Below are 23,311 nucleotides of genomic sequence, written 5' to 3'. Positions count from 1 at the left end.
TTATGAAGGTGGGTGGACCATGATGATTATATTCCTACGCATTTGAACTTGACCCATCAATGACCTTCAAGGCTGACCTTGAGCCAGCACCCCACAACACTTTATTGAGGTGAACATCAGAAATAACTCCAAGGGGTATTGGATTAAATAATACAGTGGACACAAATTGAACTGACATGTGACCTTCAAGGGTGACCTTGAGCTAACACAACATTGGCACGGGTTCTGCACATATCTTGTTAAGGTGAATATTTAAGCCAAGTTTTAAGTAAGTCTTTCAATGAGTATAATATTTATAGCACAGACATGACATTGTAACTGTCTATGACCTTCCACGGTGACCTTGACCTTGAGCTGTCACAGCAGCTGCAAAGGTTCTTAACATTGCCTTGGTGAGGTGAACATTTCATACAACTCTAAAGAAAATCCTTCATTATGCAGTGAAGGTGTAATAATTAAGTACATAAATAGATAAAGTAGTTCTTACTTTGTGTCTAACGTTGGTGTATTACGCCCTCTTGGAGCTGGAAGCGGGGGTACATCATACTCACTGGGTACACGGTACATAGGTGGCTTGGTGTTTCCTGTCACAGAGAAAATAGTCCCTGTAAAAACAGTGTAGAGATACAAGATAAAGCAAGCCAAGCAGAAGCAGTAACTGGCAGATAACTGCACTAGCTTCCAGCTCACACAGTCTACCACTATAAATCTATTTCTGATTATGCATGAAATTTTCCTTATTCTTTTCAAACATTATCTTATACAGAGATAGTAACATTGATTCAAAGCATCCGCTCAGTCTGATCAGGATCCATGCTGTTCGCTTACATACTCTACAAAAAGTAGAGAAACTGATAGGGAACAGCATGGATCCTGATCAGACTGCGCAGATGCGCAGGCTGGTCTGGATCCATGCTGGTCGCAAACCCATTATGTTGATTTTGTGTGATGCGGCTCATAATTAAAGAATGATTATTCTAACAATCATCTGACTGATAACCTGAAATTATCTTACAACACAAAATTGTAAGTCAACTAAAGGCCAATTCCCTCCAAGAAGTTCTGGTCAGATTTTATCACAAAATATCCCTTGTTTTTTAATACAATGTAGCCTAAATCATTAATATATATTTCTTTTTCTTATATCTTAATACATCTTTCATCAAGCATGTTAAGAATGAGAACAATATCTTTGATAGATTTATAAATTTTCTATCAATAACCAATTAAACACTTCAGTTAATAGGAGACATAAATTTCACAATAATGCCCCCTATCTTATAACTGCATATTGTTATGATAAGCAAGTATCCCAAGTTTCATGTTGAATTTTTTGAGTTTAAATGAACTACATAAGATTTTTGCACAACGACGACAACTGTGATCGAAATACCTGAATATTTATTTTGCAACAGACCAGCTAAAAATTACCAAATAAATTATGATTTAGCCATTAATATTTGAGTTGTTTTCAAGGCTTAATAAAATCATGTAATAAATAGAGATATTGAATGAGTAGGTTTAATAGTGAAATTATTGAACGAGTTGAATATAACTATATAATACAAGCCTCTTGCAATAAAACGAGTTCAATAAATTTCTACATGAATACAATATTCTTTTTATCACAAACCCAAAATATAAAGACTGTTTAAAGTGAAAAAGAATCATTTTTCGCTGTCAAGCCCATAGAGTAAGACTAACATTTAGTGCACCCTTACAACAAATGACTTCATTTCAAAATATATGCACGGTTGTGCAATACCATTTTTACAGAGTCACAAAAGCTGCATGGTATGTGATAAATGAATCTTACATTTGTTTTATTTTACATAGACCTGCATCAACTCTCAGACAACAGGCAAAAAATGGTTATACTAACCGTGCAACCAGTCCAGCCCAAGATCAGATTTGTGCCATCTGAACATGTTCTGCACTGTTTGCTATTTAGTAAACATTTTGAAATTTTCCCTAAAATTGATGAATAGGTATATCCACACTTGAGCCGCGCCATGACAAAACCAACATAGTGTGTTTGCGACTAGCATGGATCCAGACCAACCTGCGCATCCGCACAGTCTGATCAGGATCCATGCTGTTTGCTTACAAACCCTATTACAAGTAGAGAAACTGATAGCGAACAGCATGGATCCTGATCAGACTGCGGGGATGCGCAGGCTGGTCTGGATCCATGCTGGTCGCAAACCCACTATGTTGGTTTTGTCGTGACACGGCTCAATTTTAAAGATGGAAAAGTCCATTTCAGATATTTAGGGTGGTTAGTGTTTTAAATTGTCACCCAGAAATATTACAGGCTCACTTTATATTGCCTACCAAAACATGATAAATGTATGGCCTATTTGAAATGACAACTTGTGTAAGATCCTGTATGTAAATGTTCTATATGGGAAACATGATATGAATATAATAAACAGATAGTAAAATTTACTTCCTTTACAGTTGAAATAAAATTTCAGAGTCTTAATACCTGTTATAATCAGGCAATATACTTGAACAAATTACCCTTACAAATTACACTACAATATAAAACATACTGAAAAGGCATGCAAATCTAAAAATTAGCTGTATATACAAACAATATACAAAATAAAAGCAATATATCATTTTATTTTTAATCTAAGATAGATACATAATCCTGTAGAAATTGGTGAGAAAAACCTCAAAATGCTAGCTTACTAAGCATAATGTTAAGTGAGTACAGGTTTCCAAAAAAATGAAAACATATCAAAACCATTACAACCCTACACCAAAATTCACACAATTATGTAAAAATTCATGCAAGATAGGTAGAGTGAACTATTCAAAAGTAAACCTTTCTTCAATCTGTGATTAAAGTAATACAATACAATGTACATGTATAAGGTAAGTTGGCATTTTCTATAAGCAAGTTATGGTGGAAGCTGCTAAGCACAAATAACAACAACAACAACATAGATTAAAACAAGGATCATTGTCCAGCAAAACAATACAAAACCAATGTCTTTGTTAATATTTTGGCTTTTTCTACTATTAGTATGGGATGAAAGGTTAAAGCAGCATGCCTCCGGATTCATGCTAGTTTAAAAAGTAAAAATATTGTGATATGAACAAAGAGAGTAATTTACAAATTGGAAAAAGCACATAAAATCTATAAAAATTGCAAAAAAATAGGTCAGAATTTACAAAAATAGCCTTTACTGTATTAGTCATGCACTAGAAATGTGGTGATAAAGCAAAATCAGCCATTTTTGCATACAGGTTTTTTTCTTGAACAGTGAATATTTTTACTTCTCTTAAAATTTTAGCACATTTTTTTTAAGGTTGATTTTCTTGAAATATTTGGCTTATCTGGAGGCATGCAGCCTTAAAATTGTCAGTATAATGAATGTCAAATATATAACATTTCAGTTATGTGTATTGATGTCAAATAATTTAACATATAACATTTCAGTTATATGTATTGATGTTAAATAATTTAACATATAACATTTCAGTTATATGTATTGATGTTAAATATATAACTCTGGGTTCCATTCTGAATCTGCGGCACTTACACAGCAGCACAAATGTAGCACAAACCTCCAAAATTTATATCATGTTTGTAATATCTAGAATAGAGGCATGGTAAGAAATACTTTTTGGGATAAAATTTCGTTGGATCTTAAATTCGTGGATTGACTTACCTACAAAAACCACGAAAATTCATGCCCCACGAAAAATAATGATTTTACAGTATATATGGTCTGATCTGACAATGTATACATGCTTGACCTTTGTCATCAGTACAAGGTCAAATACTGACTAACTGGTATAAGAAATCATATATTCAAAAGCTATTAACCCATAACCTGCTGAATTTCTTAAATGGACTTGTCCAGCTTCCATTTTTGGAACTGTCCATTATAATTTTTGGGGATATCAAGATGAAAATTTAAAGTTTGACAGCCAACAATATAGAGCCTGGTCAGATCGGCAGATGTGGCAACGGCTTATCACTTTTGGTTCCAGCAGACTAAGGTTTAAAATAGGCATAAAATAAAAAAATTTATGTATCCCCTTCTGCTACCAACCCACAAAAATCAAAGCTACCCAAACATTTTTTTGGTTCCCTATTTTAAACAGATGCTAAACATTTATTTTCTTTGAAATCCATGTATTTCACATATAATTTATAATGATGTTCAACAATACAAAAATGTTTTCAATATCAAAAAATATTTTATCTTCCTACCTAGCCTGCCTAAATTGGCATTGTTTTGGGACAGGAAACAAAGATAATTTAGAGGTTGGACTTATGGTCAACAAAATGAGAATCATTATTATGTAAAATGCACAGAAAAAAAACTCCCAACAGTCCTACTTTAGTCATTTGGCAAAAACTTTTCTAAGATATTAAGTCAATACTGCAGTAGATGAAGGTTCTATGACGAAAAAAAGAAAAATAATAATCTATTTTTAGCCTCAGGGACTTTTTGGGAAGCATAAAATGTATAAGACAGACAACAATGATAATGTTAATCATGACAATGTTAGTAAAGACAATAAAAAATCCACACCCTCTAGCCTTGATTAAACTATTCAGGAAGTATGTCCTATTGAAATAAAATCCCCTACCACTTAACAGGAAATTTTGTAAAACAAAATCTATATTTCTGCTCTTTTAAATTTATAAGTTCAATAAATGAAATATCAGATTGAACAAAATAATTTTAAATCTTATAAAGTTTTAGGGTGAAATGCAACTAGGACTTGAATATACATTTAACATTATGTTATTACGGTTAAACAAATAATGATAAATAATTAAGACAACTCCATTAGAATTTATCAGTAATATTTTTTTTATAATATCATTGTATACATGTTTTGACTATACAGTCTTCTTCAGTACAAATATGGTTCAGGGTTAAACAAGATTGGTTAAAACACTGTTTGAAATACAGTTCATACATTTATGTTGTATAGTTAAATATTAATCTTTTTTGAAAAAAAATAATCATCTTTTGAGGAGAAAAAAATTACATGAATTAACAATGGAGACTAAATCATCAAATTTTCAATATGACTCCAACAAAAAAAGTGAAAATGATACGAACATACCAAATTTAAAATCATCCGACCTAAATATCTACATATATTAAGTATAAATCCACAGCAAATCTAAAACCCTCTACGTGAAAGCAAAAACATGCAAGTGCGAAAACTCCAGTAAGAGCGTAATATATTTTGTCATTCCACCTGGCAGACAAGACATTGGTTGTTAAGTAACGGATTCTAAGGCAACACGATGACAACAATATTTCAGCGAGCTCACCTCCTTGCATGTTTGATGTATGTGCTTGTGAGTGTTCAGAAGGATTGACGGGGTGAACGCCCGGGGGCGGGGCACTGTACGCGGTCTCCATGCGCTCTGGTTTCGTACTAATGTTTGGCACTTCGTAACGAAGCTCTGCATATGATACTCCTATACAAGCAAATATAAATGAGGATACAAGAGTAAACAGTAGGTTATAGGTGTAGGCAGTGATCTATTTATAGTACAGTATAAGAGTGAAAGTGACTGAACACACATATATGACCCTGGTTATGAAAACACAATAGAGCTGTAGCCATAATTTCCCTTTCATTCAGGAAAAAAAATGCTCCTTTTTCAATTTCATTAAGAAACAAAAGATCTCCAATGAATTGCAAAAAGCAGGTTTTGAGGTTACAGTTTATTAATATTCAGACATTAAAAACTATATATCACCAGACTGTCATCGTAAATATATAGCCATGGCTAAGCAAATAGTAATAATTCAAATTGTATAACAGACCCTGGTTGGTGTGGACACAATTCTGGTCTTGCATAATAAATTATGGAAACAAAATTAAGGAGTGTCTTGTATGGAAATAATAAATGTATGGAAATAATACAAGTCTTGTATGGAAGTAAAACAGGTCTTGTATGAAAGTAACACATGTCTAGTACGGAAGTAATGCAGGTCTTGGTTCTTGTATGGAAGAAACACATGTCTAGTACCGAAGTAATACAGGTCTTGTATAGAAGTTATATATGTGTGGAAATAATACATGCTTTTAATGTAAACAATACCGGTCATGTGTAAAATTAAAACAGGTCTTGTGAGGAAATTATACAGGGTTTGAGTTCAGAAATAACTATGGCTATGTAATTTTTTTTGTCTTTATTAATACAGCCTGAGCTGTGAAAAAAGTCAACCTATCTTGAATCTATCTTGGAATAATATAGTAAATAGTACACAACTTTGCATATGAAATGGTCAGATTTTAGCTTAGAAGCTGATTGTATATATCGTTGATTGGAAAAAGTACATTTGAATTAGCAAAGCCAGTTTATATAAGCAATACTGCCCATTGCAAGTTTGCAAGTAAAAAACCTTAAACCCAACATAAATTCATTAAGGCAGAAACAAATTAAATACTGGTATTTTTAAACGATATATATAATTATTATATAACATACATACATGTAGCAGTAAAAATAAGTGCATGTAGGCCCGATTAAAAGAAACAAGACACAAAGTGAGTAAGTGGTATTGTTAAATATGTTATAGGAATTAAGGACTTATTTTTTATACATGTGATGATTTGAAAGCTTAGGTAACATTGTCATATAATACAGCTGTGGTAAGCACAAAATAAAGAACAATGATGAAAAAGATAAATAAAAGAAAACATAAAACAGGCACTGTCTTAAAATATAGGCAAAATTTTGAAAACAATCTGAAATATTAATATTAACAAAAACAATATACAAATTTATTCTTTGTAGCACATGTAGGGTTCTTTACTAACAGTATTCTGTGCAATTATAAAGAAACCCCCAATGCTATCATGGTGGCAATTATCTCAAAATTTTTCCTGTTATATATCTTATGCTACCATTATGTGCTGATAATAATTTTGCTATTTCAATGTCACTGATTTAATGCCAAAGAAGACATAATAGAGAATGTTCCTCATTAATAAACAATAGACACAAGAGCGAAAAATATGGAAAAAAATACAATTATTGATATCAAAATCTTCCTTTCTGTGCTTTATATTTTTCCATCTTTTACCAAGTTACATGAAATAAAATTAAAGTGAAAAAGAAAAGTTCTTGTAATATGTTATATGATGAAATACAGAATTTATGATCATTCTAGCAAATCTACATTCTTTTATTTCTAGAGTTATGTCAATATTTTATGATAAAGTAGGAGCCTCCCCAACCAATCAACAGCCAGAATATAAATAATTGACCAATGAGAGGCTTTGTTACATACCAGTATCTGATTGTTTCTCTACAGGTTTCTGCTGTTGTACTGACGGAGAAATTTGTCCCGTTATCTGATCTTGTTTATCGGCAAATGCTGGAGCTGGTGGCAACTGACGCCTGAAATAGTTTCAAATTGAAATAAAATTTTCACCTCATATCTGAATCATGGTTAAGTTTAAATGACTCCACTGAGGTTCTTTGACATAACTAGGATGGAAATAAGTTTTTGAGATTCATGTTCGATTTGATGTAGGTCTAGACAGTTGACTATAACTTGTGTACAAAATTTCAGATCATTCGCTCACTCAGTTTTTTCAGAATAATAATTCTAATGTTGAAAAATGACCTAAATTTTAAAAGCGTTGCAATGCTTTTCACTAAAATCGGCCTAAGAATAGCACAAAAATATGACTGTCCCAGAAATCAGCTGTCTGTCACAAGAGTTGTCCCCGAGATGATTACTGTCCCCATTAAAACAGAAATCTAAAATAATCTTCTATGTAGCTGGTACATTGTGACTTTAATCCTTTGATTGGTTAATATGTGTGCCCTCCCTCCCAATTAACAGCAATAATTTATATCTTTAAGAAGATTTATTAGTTACCCCTTGTGGCTTGCTTGCTGAAGGTGTCAAAAAACTAGTCAACATAAATTGAATTCCTAGATACAATGTACCATGAAAATTACCCCTGAATAAGAGGTATTCAAGTTTTCAGGAATCGGCCAATGTTTAAGCTATTTTTACCAAAGGAAATTGCAAAAAGTCCACACTTAACATTGTCTTATGCTGTTCTGTGACTGATTGAATAACCGACCCTTATAACTTTTATAAAAGATGGATAAACAACAGATTATTATTGACAATTTGTCTTATTTTTGAGATTTTATAATATTTGCAAGTTGTAAATATTGGTAATCAAGGTTGTATGTCACTATGTAAATTAAAGATACAGTTTGCTTGCTGATCTCAGTGACCACCTATGAAAAGTGTCCCAAAAGTAGTTTAGGAACTATGGCATATAGCATACAATGGTCATGGTCCCTACATGTTCATTATAATCAAGTTTTACTGTATATTCATGAACAAATTTAAAATTCTCATTTTTTGTCACGCTGATTATCAACTAATATTTAGTCAATTCATTTGCAATATGTATTTCCCTGCATTTTATAAATGTATTATGAAACATGATGAATGTGAATGAACAAAAATGTAGCCAGTCTTTATTATATCTCATCTGTTAAAATTATATCATCTTTATAATACATTGTATATACAATACATGTATATAAAGAAATATTAACTTACCTTGGAAGCTTGGGGGAAGTTGTCGGAGAAACATTGGGAGACGGATTTGGTGAGACTCTCCGCGGAGGAACAGGAGGTGGAAGATCGTGACGGCGTAAGTTTGGTGAATCAAAGGGAGAGTACTTTGTTGTCTCAGTTTCCTCCCCTTCATCAGGTTCTGTGGTTGTATGTGTATTATTACTGGTGGTGATGTTGCTACAGTCCAGTCGACTCGACGTTAAACGAGGATCAAACGGGTCGACGACGACAGATTCTGTCCCCTTAATCTCACACCGACAAAATGGACAGCCCTGACCCTCAGAGTCCTGTAATTTTAAAGAAATGTTGATGAAATGTACTTTTAATAAACCAATATCCTGCTGACTGTCTTAAAAGGACATATCCAGCTTCCATTTTTGGAACTGTCTGTTAGCAACTTTGGGGATAACATTACCAAAATATCAAGTTAATCAGCCAACAGCATTAAGGGCCATAAGCAGGCTGGCCTGGCTCTTTACTGGTGGCAAAGGCTTATGAAATTTGGTTGCAAGAGTAAAGTTTACAATTGCAAAAAAACTTGGAACTGTTTGTTAGCAAGTTTGGGGATATCATTACAAAATTTAAAGTTAATCAGACAACAGCATTAAGGCCCATAAGCAGGCTGGCCTGGTTCTATTCTGGTGGCAAAGGCTTATCAGATTTGGTTGCAAAGGATTAAAGTTTAAAAATTGCAAAAAACTCCCACTTGAAAAAGTAGCACCATGAAAAATTGCTTCTTAATTGCTTTGTGTTACAAGCAAGATTTTTTTTACAATAATGGTAACACAGACTGTACTGTATGTAAAATCATCATCTTTCTTAAAGTTTGTCAAAGACACCATAGACATCTTATAGAATAATAATGAGCATAGGTGGCACTAATTACAACACTGGATCCAGCTGAACAGTATTCATATATGCATCCCTTACATCCACTAGGTAATAAATTTATATAATTCCACTTTATTTTGTGATATAAGCCTTATAACTTACATTCTAAGTATCTTTTACGGTAAAATAAGGCTCTAGTATTAAGATCAGGAGGCTTTCTTTAACATAACATGTTTTTTTTTTCAAAATCAAACCGTTTATAAATCTGCCTTTTAGCAATAACTAAACGTAAACATGTTACAAACAACAGCACTGTATAATATAACATATTTATCATCATAATTCAAAGAATTCTTAAAGGACTGTACCTGCCACTGTGTCAAACAAGGTGTACATAGTAAGTGACCGCAAGGTTCTATTTTGATATCTTTGTCATTCTCCGCGCATATTTTACACAGCTGAAATGTTGAGCCCATCTCGCAGTACAGTTCATACTGTTCCTGTGTCACCTTGATATGATCCTCCTGCGAGTCCTGTACCAGATAACTCAGATCTGGATTGATTGATCGTCCATCTGGGTACAAAAAACTGAAACAACAAAACAATACAGTGTACTGATGACTTGATTGATTGATCTTCCATCTGGGTACAAAAAACTGAAACAACAAACAATACAAACAAACTGATGACTTGATTGATTGATCTTCCATCTGGGTACAAAAAACTGAAACAACAAACAATACAGTGTACTGATGACTAGATTAATTGATTCCCCACCTGAGATTAATAAAACTGGAAAAAAACACTGTATTTTATTGATATCTTCATTTCAATTTTAAATGATCATCCACCTAAGATTAAGGAACTAAAACAATACAGTACTTTGATGACTGATTGATCTTCCACCTGAGAGTAAAAAAACTGAAAGAACAAACAATAAAATTTTTAATGGCTTGCTTAATTGATTAATTGACTGATTGATTGATTGATTTATTGATTGATCTACTATGACTGTTACATCTAGAAACTGAATTAAGGGAAGAAAATTCTAACTAAACAACATAAAAGCCTTCAAATGGATCAACTGGGTCAAGACTATACTTGTTACATGTGTATTTATATTTTTCTCATAAATGACGAAGACAACTCCCCTTTACTTACATCATGACATAATCTCTCCTTATTAGAACAGAAAATCTGTCACAAATGCTTTCCTTTTCATTACATTTTTTATGCCATAATCGTGTGACAATTTGCCGCAGGTCAATGTAATCAAGATTAAGAAGGTAACAACCATATGTGACAGCTGCATTCAAGGAAATGAATGATTGATAATCTTAGCTAATAGCAGAACATTTTATTAATCCTTACCATGCTACATATTTTTTAATGTACACCGTGAAATTTTCTCTATCAGTATAAGTTGTTAGTGGCGGGATAACCTTAGTTGCCGAGTTTCGGATAACGTGTATTTTCACCTTATATACAGTTCAAACCGTTATCCTGTTTAACCTCCACCCCATTATAACCTTAAACCTTATTATAACACTCAATGGTCTTGGTGGGGTAACAATCCTATCTCAAGATGAGCTTTATATATCATAACCCCATTTATATCGGGAGCATAGTCAGATACCCACAGCCGAACCATTAAGATTTATCACTTGATTACATGTTATGTTACATGTTAATCAACCGTGGGTATCCAACAATGTATCGCGAGTTGAGACTGTAGATCCCAACATGAGCGTTTTAACTGGATGCGAGTGTACTGCACAACTTGCAGAATAAAATAATATATAATATAAGAATGATAAAGAAACAAAATATCTTACAATCCTTCTCTCTGTCCATCCAGTAAGGCTTGACACAGTGATTTATTCTGTGGGATTGTCTGTAAAATGTGTCCGTCTGATGTCACATAGCCTATCGCCCATTGTCCTAGACGTGTACAACTTAGTCTAAACACATAGCTGAAATATACACATCATACAAATACTAACGAATGTTTAACATACACAATTCAATAGAATGTTTAACATATATAAATATAAATGAATGTTTAACATTTTTGAATCCTTCAAGGCAATATACTATGGTAAGGTTTTGATTTAGAATTGATGCCTCTCATCAATGTGGGTTCAAATCTTACTTGCCGTTTAGATTCTTTCGAAAAGGTGCCAAAAGTCTTTCAATCTGTAAGAAAAGACTTGTAACAAAATAATTCATTTGAGGAAGCTAACCAACAAGTTTATGGAAGGCCAGTAGTTCTACTTGTGCCTGAAATAATGAGGTCTTTCTCAGGGAGTGGCCAAATGAAATTCTCAGTGTCAAAATGGTTTATAATTTTAACCCAACAGAGAAATACTATACAAAATTATTTTCATTCTATTAGCAATTACAAATTCATAAATGTACATAAAATTATGCCTTTGGCCATTTACAAATTTTACAAATGACATATTAACACATATATATTATAAAAAGTCCTATGATTAATACACAATACAATGTATTACAAGATCACTAGTTCCGGCCTACATAATTTTGTTCCACTGAGATACTTAAATATGTCACTTTTGAGTCATCTTCCTAGTCTAGTGTTAAAGCACTTGTGCAAATTGATATTTACAAAAATTAGACTGGTTTTCCATAAACATGGACCAAAGTGGTGAAAAGTGGGAAAAAATAAAATGTTTGTAAAATTCTTAAATGATGGTAAACTTTGCTGAAATTTTTCAAAATAAATGTGTTAATGAATAAAGATGCTAGACATAACATTTTATCTATATGCTCAGAACATGCACATTAGGAGTCTGACATCCTGAACTCACAATGCCTAATTTGAGCAGCACAGACTCTTTACCCACAAGTCCACTGCTTTATTCTGTATTGCTTTGCATAATCAGAAGCAAATAAATTTTTCAAAAATATCTGAAATCTAAGCACCTTAAATGATATTTCACACTTTTGAACATCTCAAAACATTCAAATCTATCTGCCATCATGACCTGAACACATGACACCAGTAAAATTTTGTTTTTCTCAGATAAAAATATCTGGCATTAAATGAACACAATCATTTAATCTTATAAAATCAAAATGTTACTGATGTCATATGCTAGTGATATACATTGATTTGCCTACGCAAAAAAGGTGTAGACACTTTTTCCTTACTGCCTTTAATGAAAACTTCAATTCATAACAAGGGATAGCCACATACATTCTATTATTCGTAAGCCATTGCATACATTTGAATGCTGTCAAAACAAATTATGAATGATTAACAAAATGTTCATAAAATGTCTTAACAGTTTGGTTCACTTTACTATCCCAGGTTTGATTCATGAACATAACTTTTGTAAGAAAACTAAATACACAGCTTATCTCCACTTTGAGTAAGATCGAGCATATAGGGTTATGCTAAACATAATTTTCATACTTGTAATTTTTACATTTACTTCAGCTAACACCCCCCCCCCCCCCCCAAATCCCCAAGAAAATTTCTTGGAAATCATTCAAATTTTCCCCTTATAGAAAACTAACTCCTTTAAATTTATTCCCACTTAATGTTTTTTTAAATTTTACCTCTTACACAAATTCACATTCTTATCTATTTCCCTAACCTTTAAAGGCTAGAGCAACATATCCTACACAAGCCTAAAAAACCCAACAGAGATCCTCCGGGAAACGGACTTGAGAGTGGTAACAAGCTTTCTAATAATAATTATAATGTTTAAATGTTTTAACTATAACAAAAATATAAAGTTGCAGTGACATATATCAATTAAAAGAAATAAAGGGGTCATTGTACTAAGTTCTTTACATTCTTAAAAAGCTGACATTAATTCACACTCTACGTATATTCCGTAAATTGAAATAAATTGAGGATGGGAAAAATTAAACTTATTCATTTGCAGCATTATCAGTTTTTAGGCAGGAAATCAATAAGAAATAGAAAAGTTCAAACTAACCTGCCATGCTTATTGGCGTATTTTTGAAGTCGACCTTTGACCTCATCATATGTAAGAAACGCTACATAACCAGGATGAGTGACCGCCAACACATTCCAGTTCCGTAACAAATTACACCATGGCTGGAATAACCTGAAATAAACATTTTATAATAGTTATATATATCCTTTATTTAATAATACTTTATAATAGTTTTATATATCCTTTATTTTAAGTGTTTGGAAGTTGGCATCAGATTTTTTTTCTATTTTTGTCACTTGATTCTAGCACTTTGTATATATTTACCCTTTGTTTATTTATAAGCCTTTTATAAAATTTGACTAATGGATTTGCCAAATTTGAAATTAGAACAGTCCATTCAAACTTTATGGGATTTCAGTATCAAAATACAGATTAGAGCTACATCCTGTAAACATCCTGGTAAGACTGCAGGGATGTGTAGGCTGGCCTGGCTCTATACTGGAGGCAAAGGCTGGGTTCTTTTCAGATGCAGCAGGTAAAATGTTCAAACCTTACTGTTTCCAGCAATATTTACATAGACATGAACTCAAGAAAGATAAATACCACACACACACATGTGTAAAGTTTCATCTAACAATATTTTGTTCGATCAATTCAAGGCAAAGATTTTGCTCTACACAGCTGTCTGACCAACTTCAAAATTTTCATTTTGATATCCCCAAAATTGATATTGGACAGTTCTCATAAGGCCATCCTTAAAAAAAATGTTTGTTTGCAGTAACCCGACCCAGAATTTTCAAGGTGGGTAGGTAGGTCGATTTTTTTTTTTTTTTATTGAACTGTACTCCCAAATAAACATGGAATTTCAAAATGCTGGACAATATATGCTTTGATAATCTGGTAACAATTAATAAATTGATAACTGAATTCTAATTTAATAAGACCTACATTTTATTTCTTCTATAAACCTTTAAAAGAACGAAAACAAAGCACAAGGCTTAATTTTCTGATTCCAAAAAAATTTTTTTTTTATCCAGCCCATGAAAAAAAATTTTGAGTAGGGGCAAATTTTGTGAGTCGGTCGCGTTACTGCAAACAAACATTTTTTTAAGGATGGCCTAATGGATGCCTATCAAGTTCTGTTTAGAAATTCAGACAGCTAAGGGTTAGGTACATGCACCTATCTTATATTATGTGTTACAGGAGTCAATACTAAAACTTACATTAATGAGCATAAAAATTGATTGAAAATTTGATACATAACTTGAAAAATTAAACCCATAATATCTTCAGTTATAAGTGCTCAGTCTACCATAAGAGTTATAAATTAATATCAACTTATCTGAAGATGTGACCATCAAGAACTATAACACTGCATAGTGAATATCAGATAACTGAACTTTTATAATTTAAAAACCTACAAACTTGCATAAGAAATATGTTATTATAACAGATGAGCACTTGAAGTATGAAGTTTTCCTTAAATTTAGTGTAATCTGACCAGCTGGTGTACTTGAAAAGATTAATAGTTACAAATTAATACAACACAATTAGATCATGATGCTTTGTAAATATTTTCCTCACCAGATACTGCTGTCTAGATTAACTAGAGGTCTAAACTAGAGGATTGGTTAATTTCCTATAGCAAACAACAATAATTTGATATTAGGTTTTTAATCAAACAAAGCTTTTATTCCTTTTGATCAATAGCACTTGTTCTGATATCGAAACAATCACCTGCATGGGAAATGATGCAAGTCCATCCCTTTAGTCATTTCAATAAAAGGAGATAATATAGTAATAGAAAACCTATCAGTAATAGAAAACCTATCAAGAAGACATTGTTTTGCAATTCACCCAATCTGGCACTGATTTATAATAAAGCAAGATATTGACAGAAGAGCATGCTCAGATAAAATAACAAAGGTCATATTTCATGGTCAGAGGTCACTATACATTCTCAAAACCCATAGTTTATGGTCAAAGACAATAATACCTGCTAAAGAGCTAAACTAAAACCTGCTCTGACAGATGGCATAGATGGCTTAGAGGCAATCATAATGCATGTACCTGCCTCTGGGGGGATACGGACAAAAGCGCCCCGGACGAAAGCCCGCCATTTTAAAATTTGATTTGGGGTGGAGATGGGGGGGGGGGGGGGGGCGGCTTTTGTCCTACCTGTATTTTTGATGGGGGAGGGGGCTTTTGTCCTATGTGTAAATTTAATGGGGGGGGGGGCTTTTGTCCACCTTGTCATTTTAAAATGGGGGGGCTTACGTCCGGCGTGGCTTACTTAGACCTGCTTAGAAGCAATCATAATACCTGCCATAAGGCTCAGAGACCATTATAATACCTACCCCAAGTCATAGAGGCACCTTAAACTGGCAATACAACATTGAAGACATACAACACTGTGGACGTCTCGAACAGTTAAAATAAACATTAATTCACTTTTATGTATTCCTATCCGACACTCAATATCTACCAAACATTGTAAATGTGTTCAGGAAAAATTTTAATGAAAGCTATGGGCATGGTACAGGTTAAGTCAATGAAATAAAACAAGAGAGAAAAAACATAACTATCTGCTTGATAAATTGTCCCCAATATTCAAGCAAATTGTGAGTGAGATAACGGGTGACAAATTTAGATATTTACATGAAGAAAACCACTTGTTATCAGATAGCAAATTCAGTTTAACTTCCTTAATTCTATAATAAACAATTCAGTTAACAGTACACTGTATTCAACAAGTTTATATATTATATTATAGCTAAAACATGGTCTATTTCTAAACTCTATAGTATTTTGTAGATTATTATAACCCTTACAACACCAAATATTTGAAATGGACGTGTTAATCTTTCAATATGGACTAGACCATTCACCATTTTTAGGGAGTTAGGGAAAATTATACAAATATGCACGACAGAATAGCAAACTGTGCAGACCATGATTAAGATGGCACAGATGTGCAGGTGCCCCCTTACCTTTGTCTGCACTGGTTACAGTCTATGTTTATGTTAGTGTTTATTCCTGCTGTTCTTCAGAAATAAGATACTTTGACGGGGGGTAGGGGGGGGCTGGGGAAACATAGCGACAGGATAATGTTTCTAATTTATGTAAACCAGCTACAGATGAACACTTACATTCTTAGTGTCAATCTTTATTTGGCTTTATAAAATTCACTTTATAATATTATGTCAGGATTTTTAATGAATGCGGTTCTATAACATACTTTGAATTGAATTTAATATAATATCTACTTTTGTCCTTCTTTGAAAATTAACAAACAGAATTTTTAAGAAATACATTGTTTTCACTGAATGATAAATAAAGCTGGACACTAAGGGTTAAAATGGTGTGAATATAGTTTAAGTTGACAAAAAAATAGGTTATAGTGTATATAACTGAAACAATAGATCCACTACAACCATTAATACTATCAAGTTTAACATTTACCCCCACTGAAATAGTGTAACTGATCTGTCCTGCTTTGAATTTGGAATGGTTCTAAATAATTATCAAAATACTAAAACTGTGCAGCCAACGGTTTGGTCAGATCAGCCAGTACCTCTGACAGGCTTTACTGATATAACACATGCCTACGATGTTTCAGATTAAATATAATTGAGTCACACATAAAAGTAAACAAAGTTAACCTGACATGCTTTTATGAACATTACGCTCATTACCGTGAATGATATCAAAGACTTTAATGATGATTAATCTGAACATTACAAAGTAATCTGAACATTTCAAAATTCACTGCATGAGTCTAAAAAGGCGGCAGTGTCAAACTGTCCAGTTTTACATTACAGCTAAACATATCACTTTGCGCAAAAAAAAATTACAATTAATTTCAAAGACCACATGTATTCCATATTCTTAGTCTTACCTTGAAAATACATCAAACTCAAAGCATGAGATGTAATCATTACAGGTCAGGTCAATCGTTGACTTCAGCGCCATTGCCTCGAGCGGAGAGCTGATATTATGTACTTCATTCAACGTCTGTCGGAATAACTTCCACGTCACTATTGTTCTGAAAATATAAACATTTCATTATAAGAAATGAATACCAAAGTGTTAATGTATAAATTATTAATTTTGTAAACTCTTTCAGCGCTACTGGTGGTAATGACCAACCTATGCTAGGAGTATGATGCCAGTGAGCCTGGTTCTATAATTATGATGTTCATTAATCTTTCCAAATATGTCAAATAAACTATCCCGCTTGCCATAAATGTCATAATAAACTTATATGCTTGCCCAAAATGTCAAATAAACTATAACGATTGCCCAAAATGTCAAATAAACTAATACACATGCCCAAAATGTCAAACAAACTATCAGGCTTGCCCAAAATGTCAAATAAACTATTATGTTAAAATGTCATTGTGTCAAATAAACTAATACGTTTGCCCAAAATGTCAAATAAACTAATACGCTTGCCCATAAATGTCAAATATTAAACTAATTTGCTTGCCCAAAATGTCAAATAAACTATTATGTTAGCCCAAAATGTCAAATGAACTAATACGTTTGCCAAATATGTCAAATAAACTTAAATGCTTGCCCAAAATGTCATATAAACTTATATTATTGCCCAAAATGTCAAATAAACTGATGTGTCCGCCCAAAATGTCATATAAAGTATTACCCTTGCCCAAAATGTCAAATAAACAATCATAAGCGCATCATAGAGGCTCATACAGTCATAGGGAAGACTGGGCCTGCCCAACTATGTTGCCTCTTTAAATAAAGTCTTTATTATTATTATTATTATTATTATTATTATTATTATCATCTTCTGGACATAGAATTGTCAGAATTGTGCACCACTATAAACCACAATGCACTACTACCTACTGAGCATGTCTATGATAAACAACTGTACTCCACTAATGAACAACTGTGCACCAGTATGAACTACTATGCACAACTTTGAATAACACTGCACCATTATGAACAACAGTGCACCACTATGATCTACTGCATAATGGCTTTTATTATGCTATTTATTACTGTTCACCAATATGCACCACTGTGCAGTCTTAACAGACCCTATACTATCAGTTTCTTTTGTTAATTCAACTTATGATGGACATTTCATAATATTTCAAAATTCAAAAGCAATGCAAGTAAAGAGTTTTATTAAAAAATAGTTTCAATTCAATTCAAAAGCAATGCAAGTAAAGAGTTTTATTAAACAAGAGGGCCATGATGGCCCTGAGGTCGCTCACCTGTATATAGGCCCCCCCCCCCACACCTCCGGGCTAATTTTTACCCAAGGGCTTTTATTTGTTTATTTGAACAGACTTGGTAGACACCCATAAGAAGATGTTTCATGCTAAACATCTAAGTCCTAGCTCATTGGGTTTTTTAAAAGAAGATTTTTAAAGTTTTTACTATACACATATAGTTAAAAACAATGACACCCCTGGGGCAGGGCCAGTTTTGACCCCCGGGCTTTTATATGCATATAGGGAAAATCGATGACCCCCCGGGGTGGGGCCAATTTTGACCACAGGGCTTTAATTTGAACAAACTTGGTAGACACTCACTAGAAGATGTTTCATGCTTAATATCTTAGCTCTAGCTCTTTGGGTTCTTTAAAAGAAGATTTTTAAGTTTTTACTATATGCATATAGGGAAAATCAATGACCCCCTGGGGCGGGGCCAATTTTGACCCCAGGGCTTTTATTTGAACAAACTTGGTAGACACTCACTAGAAGATGTTTCATGCTTAATATCTTAGCTCTAGCTCTTAAGGTTCTTTAAAAGAAGATTTTTAAGTTTTTACTATATGCATATAGGGAAAATCAATGACCCCCCGGGGCGGGGCCAATTTTGACCCCAGGGCTTTTATTTGAACAAACTTGGTAGACACTCACTAGAAGATGTTTCATGCTAAATATCTTAGCTCTAGCTCTTTGGGTTCTTTAAAAGAAGAATTTTTAAGTTTTTACTATATGCATATAGGGAAAATCAATGACCCCCTGGGGCGGGGCCAATTTTGACCCCAGGGCTTTTATTTGAACAAACTTGGTAGACACTCACTAGAAGATGTTTCATGCCAAATATCTAAGCTCTAGCTCTTAGGGTTGTTTAAAAGAAGATATTTAAAGATTTTTCTTTCGGTTGCCATGGCAACCAGAGTTCTGCATGGAATTAAATTCTTTGAACAATTTTTAAAGGTGACCACCAAAGGAACATTCCTGTGAAGTTTGGATGAAATTGGCTCAGTGGTTTATGAGGAGATGTCATTTAAAGCAAAAGTTTACGGACGGACGGACGGACGACGGACGGACGGACGCCGGACGAAAAGCGATCACAAAAGCTCAGCCTGTCACTTTGTGACAGGTGAGCTAAAAATAGATCCATACAACAGGATGTTAAATTTGATAATTTTAAATTATACATGTACATGACTGTATGCAAATTAGAACATTTACATATTTTTCCAACACTGTTGTAAATCTTCAATGTAATAATATGTATATTTTTAAATGTGTTTCCTTATTTAAACTGAGTAAATTATTATGGAGGGCGATCGTTGCCAAAATTCCAGACATGTAATGTGTTCCTTTTGAAAACTTCTTTTGAAAATGCGAACGTGTATGTCTAGCATTTTTGATTGTATTCGTGCACAGCAAATGATATTCTCTTAATCCAATCTTTTAATTGAAGGCATCCGCTTTTAAATAACAAGTTTACATGTAAATCTGAACTAACAACTGAACTAACATGGAGAACAACAACAAATTTACAAGTTCGTATCTTCCATTGCATATAATAAATAAGCATGTTTGCACACTTGAAGATATCTATCTGTACCTGAACAATACAAATGAAATGTAAAACTCGAATACAGAAAATAGAATTTAATAAAACGTGTTTCCAGTCGTAGAACTACAACAGTACGTTTACACAGTTACATGTTTAAAATGACAAAAGTAGATTCACAAAGTTAAACGATTTTAAGTCATGCATGACGCCCCGCCTCTCTCTGAGTATTTACGTTTACCTATTACGAAAATGTACGGACAGGTATAATACCCGTCGCATCTCTCCTATTTCTCAATGAAGAGAAGGAAAACACGGCGTTCATTCCAACTTTTTTTATTTCTATAAAAAGTAAAATATTTTTGGTATCAAATGAAAGATTACTCCATAAGCTTTCTATGAGTGCCTCAGAAACAAAAATGAATTAAACAGATGTATTGAAATTTTCGTTTCAAAATTTATCATTTTTTCCTCTGAAAATAGCACTTTCGAATTGGTAAGAAAAACACGGCGTCCCCTCCAAACTTTTTTATTTCGTAATCAATTTTGATAATTTTGATTGAAATAAAAGTGTGCTTCTTACGATTTATATAATGCCTAAAATAAAAATGAATTAAATCAAAATGAATTAAATTTTCGTTTAAAAGTTTATCATGTTACTTTCTGTAAAATAGAGAAAATAAGAATCACTAAAGAATGCTCAAAACGACAAAATTGAGAATGTTGCAGGTTCGGTTTGATTGAGCCTGTTCATGGACGGTAATGGAAAGCGCAACCCCCTAGCACCGGCTTAAGCAAAATTCAACATGAACTGATACAATTTTGAATTTTGAAACATCCACAGATGTGTTAATATGGCGATTATCATGGAAACTTCAATGTGACATTCCACGAAAAACGGCATATGGTCCCCAAGTAAAAAAAAAAAACTCTGAAATTCAGTAAGAGAAACATGGAGCCCCCTACTTACTTTTTTTTATTTCTTGGTCAATTTTGATAATTTTAGACTCAAGTAAAAGAATCCTTCATGAACTTTCTAGTGATGCCTTAAAAATGGAAATTAATAACTTAGAAGTATTAAAAATTGTGTTTCAAACTTATCGTTGTTTTTTTTTTCACCCATAAAACCATACTCATATATTCGGAAAGAAAAACACGTCCCTTTCTTTAGATCATTTATTCGAAAAAGAAAATGAATATTGATTTTTTAAAGTAAAGACCATAAGCTTTAAACAAGTATAAACAAAGTGATCCCTCGGAAGCATTAATCACAACAAAATTACATAAGAATTGCAGTTCGGTTTGATTGAGTCTGCACATGAGGAATAATGAACAAGTGCAACATCCCACACGCCCCCTAGCACCGGCTTGAGCGGTACTCAATTCTCAACACTTAATAGCGCTGGCATTAATGATCCCGAAGGACCAGAAAAATATAACAACACTAAAGTGAAGTACGGGGAAACTTTGTACAGCTGCTACACGGCACTTGACACCTGCTGTTGTGAAGTATAAAAATCTGGAAACAAAGTGAGCCCTAGAAAGCATTAATCATAACAATATTACATAAGAATTGCAGACTCGGTTTGACTGAGTCTGTACATGAGAAATAATGAACAAGCGCAAAAAGTTTTTATTGTTTTTGTATTTTCTTGATTTCGGAAAGGAAATCTCGGTGGCCGCTTTAAAATCCTATTTTTGCAAATACTTGCATAGTTTTTGTTGAAAATGAAATTTGTGCCAATACATTTTTCAATGATACCAATAAAAATATTGGATGGTTTTTAGATTATCAATAAAATTACTCCCTTAAAGTTGGTCATTGTTTCCCCTAAAAACTTCCAAATCGCCGATGTTTCTCAGGAAAACACGATGTTAAATAAAAAGTTAATGTATAAGTTATCTTCATCATAATTAAATGGTAAAATCAGCAATTTTCAAGTAATGTTGCTAGTGACAAAACTTTTGTAACAAATGTAACAAATATATGTTATGAAAAATGCGGTATGTTGTCCTGAAGTTTTATTTAGAAAAATGGGAGAGGCGCCGTTTTATACCTGTCCTCAATAGAAGTTCGTAAATACTCCGAGAGGGGCGGGGCGTTATGCTTGACTTAAAATCGTTTAACTTTGTGAATCTACTTTTGTCATTTTAAACATGTTACTGTGTTAACGTACTCTTGTAGCTCTACAACTGGTAACACGTTTTCTTTAACTCTAGTTTCTGTATTTAAGATTTACATTTCATTTGTATATTTCAGATCTATAAGTGTGCAAACATGCATATGTATTGCATGCAATGGAAGATACGAACTTGTAAATTTGTTGTCGTTTTAGATGTTAGGTCAGTTGTTACTATCTATATGTAAACTTGTTATATAAAGGCGGGAACCTTCAATTAAAAAGATTGAATTAAGAGGCATATTATGTGCTATGCACGGGTACAATAAAAAATGTTAGGCATACAAGTTTGCATTTTCAAAAGTCATTTTAAAAAAGGAACACTTTACATGTCTGGAATTTTGGCAACGAACGCCCTCCATAAATTATTACACTAGGACTCTCAACTTTTAACATAAGGAAATCCTGATTAATGTTTCAACAGCAAAATTTCCTTATTATAATTATTTTCTCTTTTTGACTATACATGTACTTTCTTCAACTTTGAAAAACCTTCATCAGTTCAATAGCTTAAAATGTTTAATTTTGTTTAATGTTTCACTGCACTTTAAACACCACCCCCCATTTTTAAATTTTAAAACTTTAATCACCATACAGGGTAATTGCCACAAGATTCCTAGGTTTTTTTAACAATACTTACACTGTCTTCTCAACCAATACTAACATTGGTTTCTACATCAATACTTAAAATAAACATTGGCTTTTTTAACAATAATAACATAGGTTTCTTCATCAATACTGTAATTAGTTTTGCCATTAAGTAATACTTACATTGGCTTCGTTACCAATACTAACATTGGCTTCTTTACCAATACTAACATAGGTTTCTCTAACAATACCCACATTGGTTTCTTCACAAATACTAACATTGGCTTTTTTAAAGATTCCAAACACTGAATGGTATCTTTTACAAATGATAATGACACACTGAGCTGAAAACACCCTTTGACACGTCAAAAAAGTATAT

General features: G+C 33.0%; 1 protein-coding gene across 4 annotated transcripts in view; it reads right to left on the bottom strand.

The window, feature by feature from the left end:
- LOC132736830 (E3 ubiquitin-protein ligase CBL-B-B-like) overlaps positions 1 to 23,311 on the bottom strand; it is a 44,139-nt gene that overhangs the window by 7,341 nt on the left and 13,487 nt on the right. Inside the window, exons 2-9 of one of the 4 annotated variants that reach the window (XM_060724046.1) lie at positions 17,274 to 17,420; positions 13,415 to 13,546; positions 11,276 to 11,413; positions 9,809 to 10,028; positions 8,592 to 8,896; positions 7,290 to 7,399; positions 5,315 to 5,464; positions 488 to 605 (exon numbers count right to left, since the gene is read on the bottom strand). In XM_060724046.1, coding sequence (XP_060580029.1) covers positions 488 to 605; positions 5,315 to 5,464; positions 7,290 to 7,399; positions 8,592 to 8,896; positions 9,809 to 10,028; positions 11,276 to 11,413; positions 13,415 to 13,546; positions 17,274 to 17,420 — 1,320 coding nt within the window. The remainder of the gene's footprint in view (positions 1 to 487; positions 606 to 5,314; positions 5,465 to 7,289; positions 7,400 to 8,591; positions 8,897 to 9,808; positions 10,029 to 11,275; positions 11,414 to 13,414; positions 13,547 to 17,273; positions 17,421 to 23,311) is intronic. The other 3 variants (XM_060724047.1, XM_060724048.1, XM_060724049.1) reach the window with 3 other exon arrangements.

Source organism: Ruditapes philippinarum, unplaced genomic scaffold, assembly GCF_026571515.1.
Source record: "Ruditapes philippinarum isolate M1 unplaced genomic scaffold, ASM2657151v2 ctg2521_1_1_1_1, whole genome shotgun sequence".
Classification (NCBI taxonomy): domain Eukaryota; kingdom Metazoa; phylum Mollusca; class Bivalvia; order Venerida; family Veneridae; genus Ruditapes; species Ruditapes philippinarum.
The sequence above is the reverse complement of the archived record's forward strand: the minus strand, read 5'-3'. Positions and strand labels throughout refer to the sequence as shown.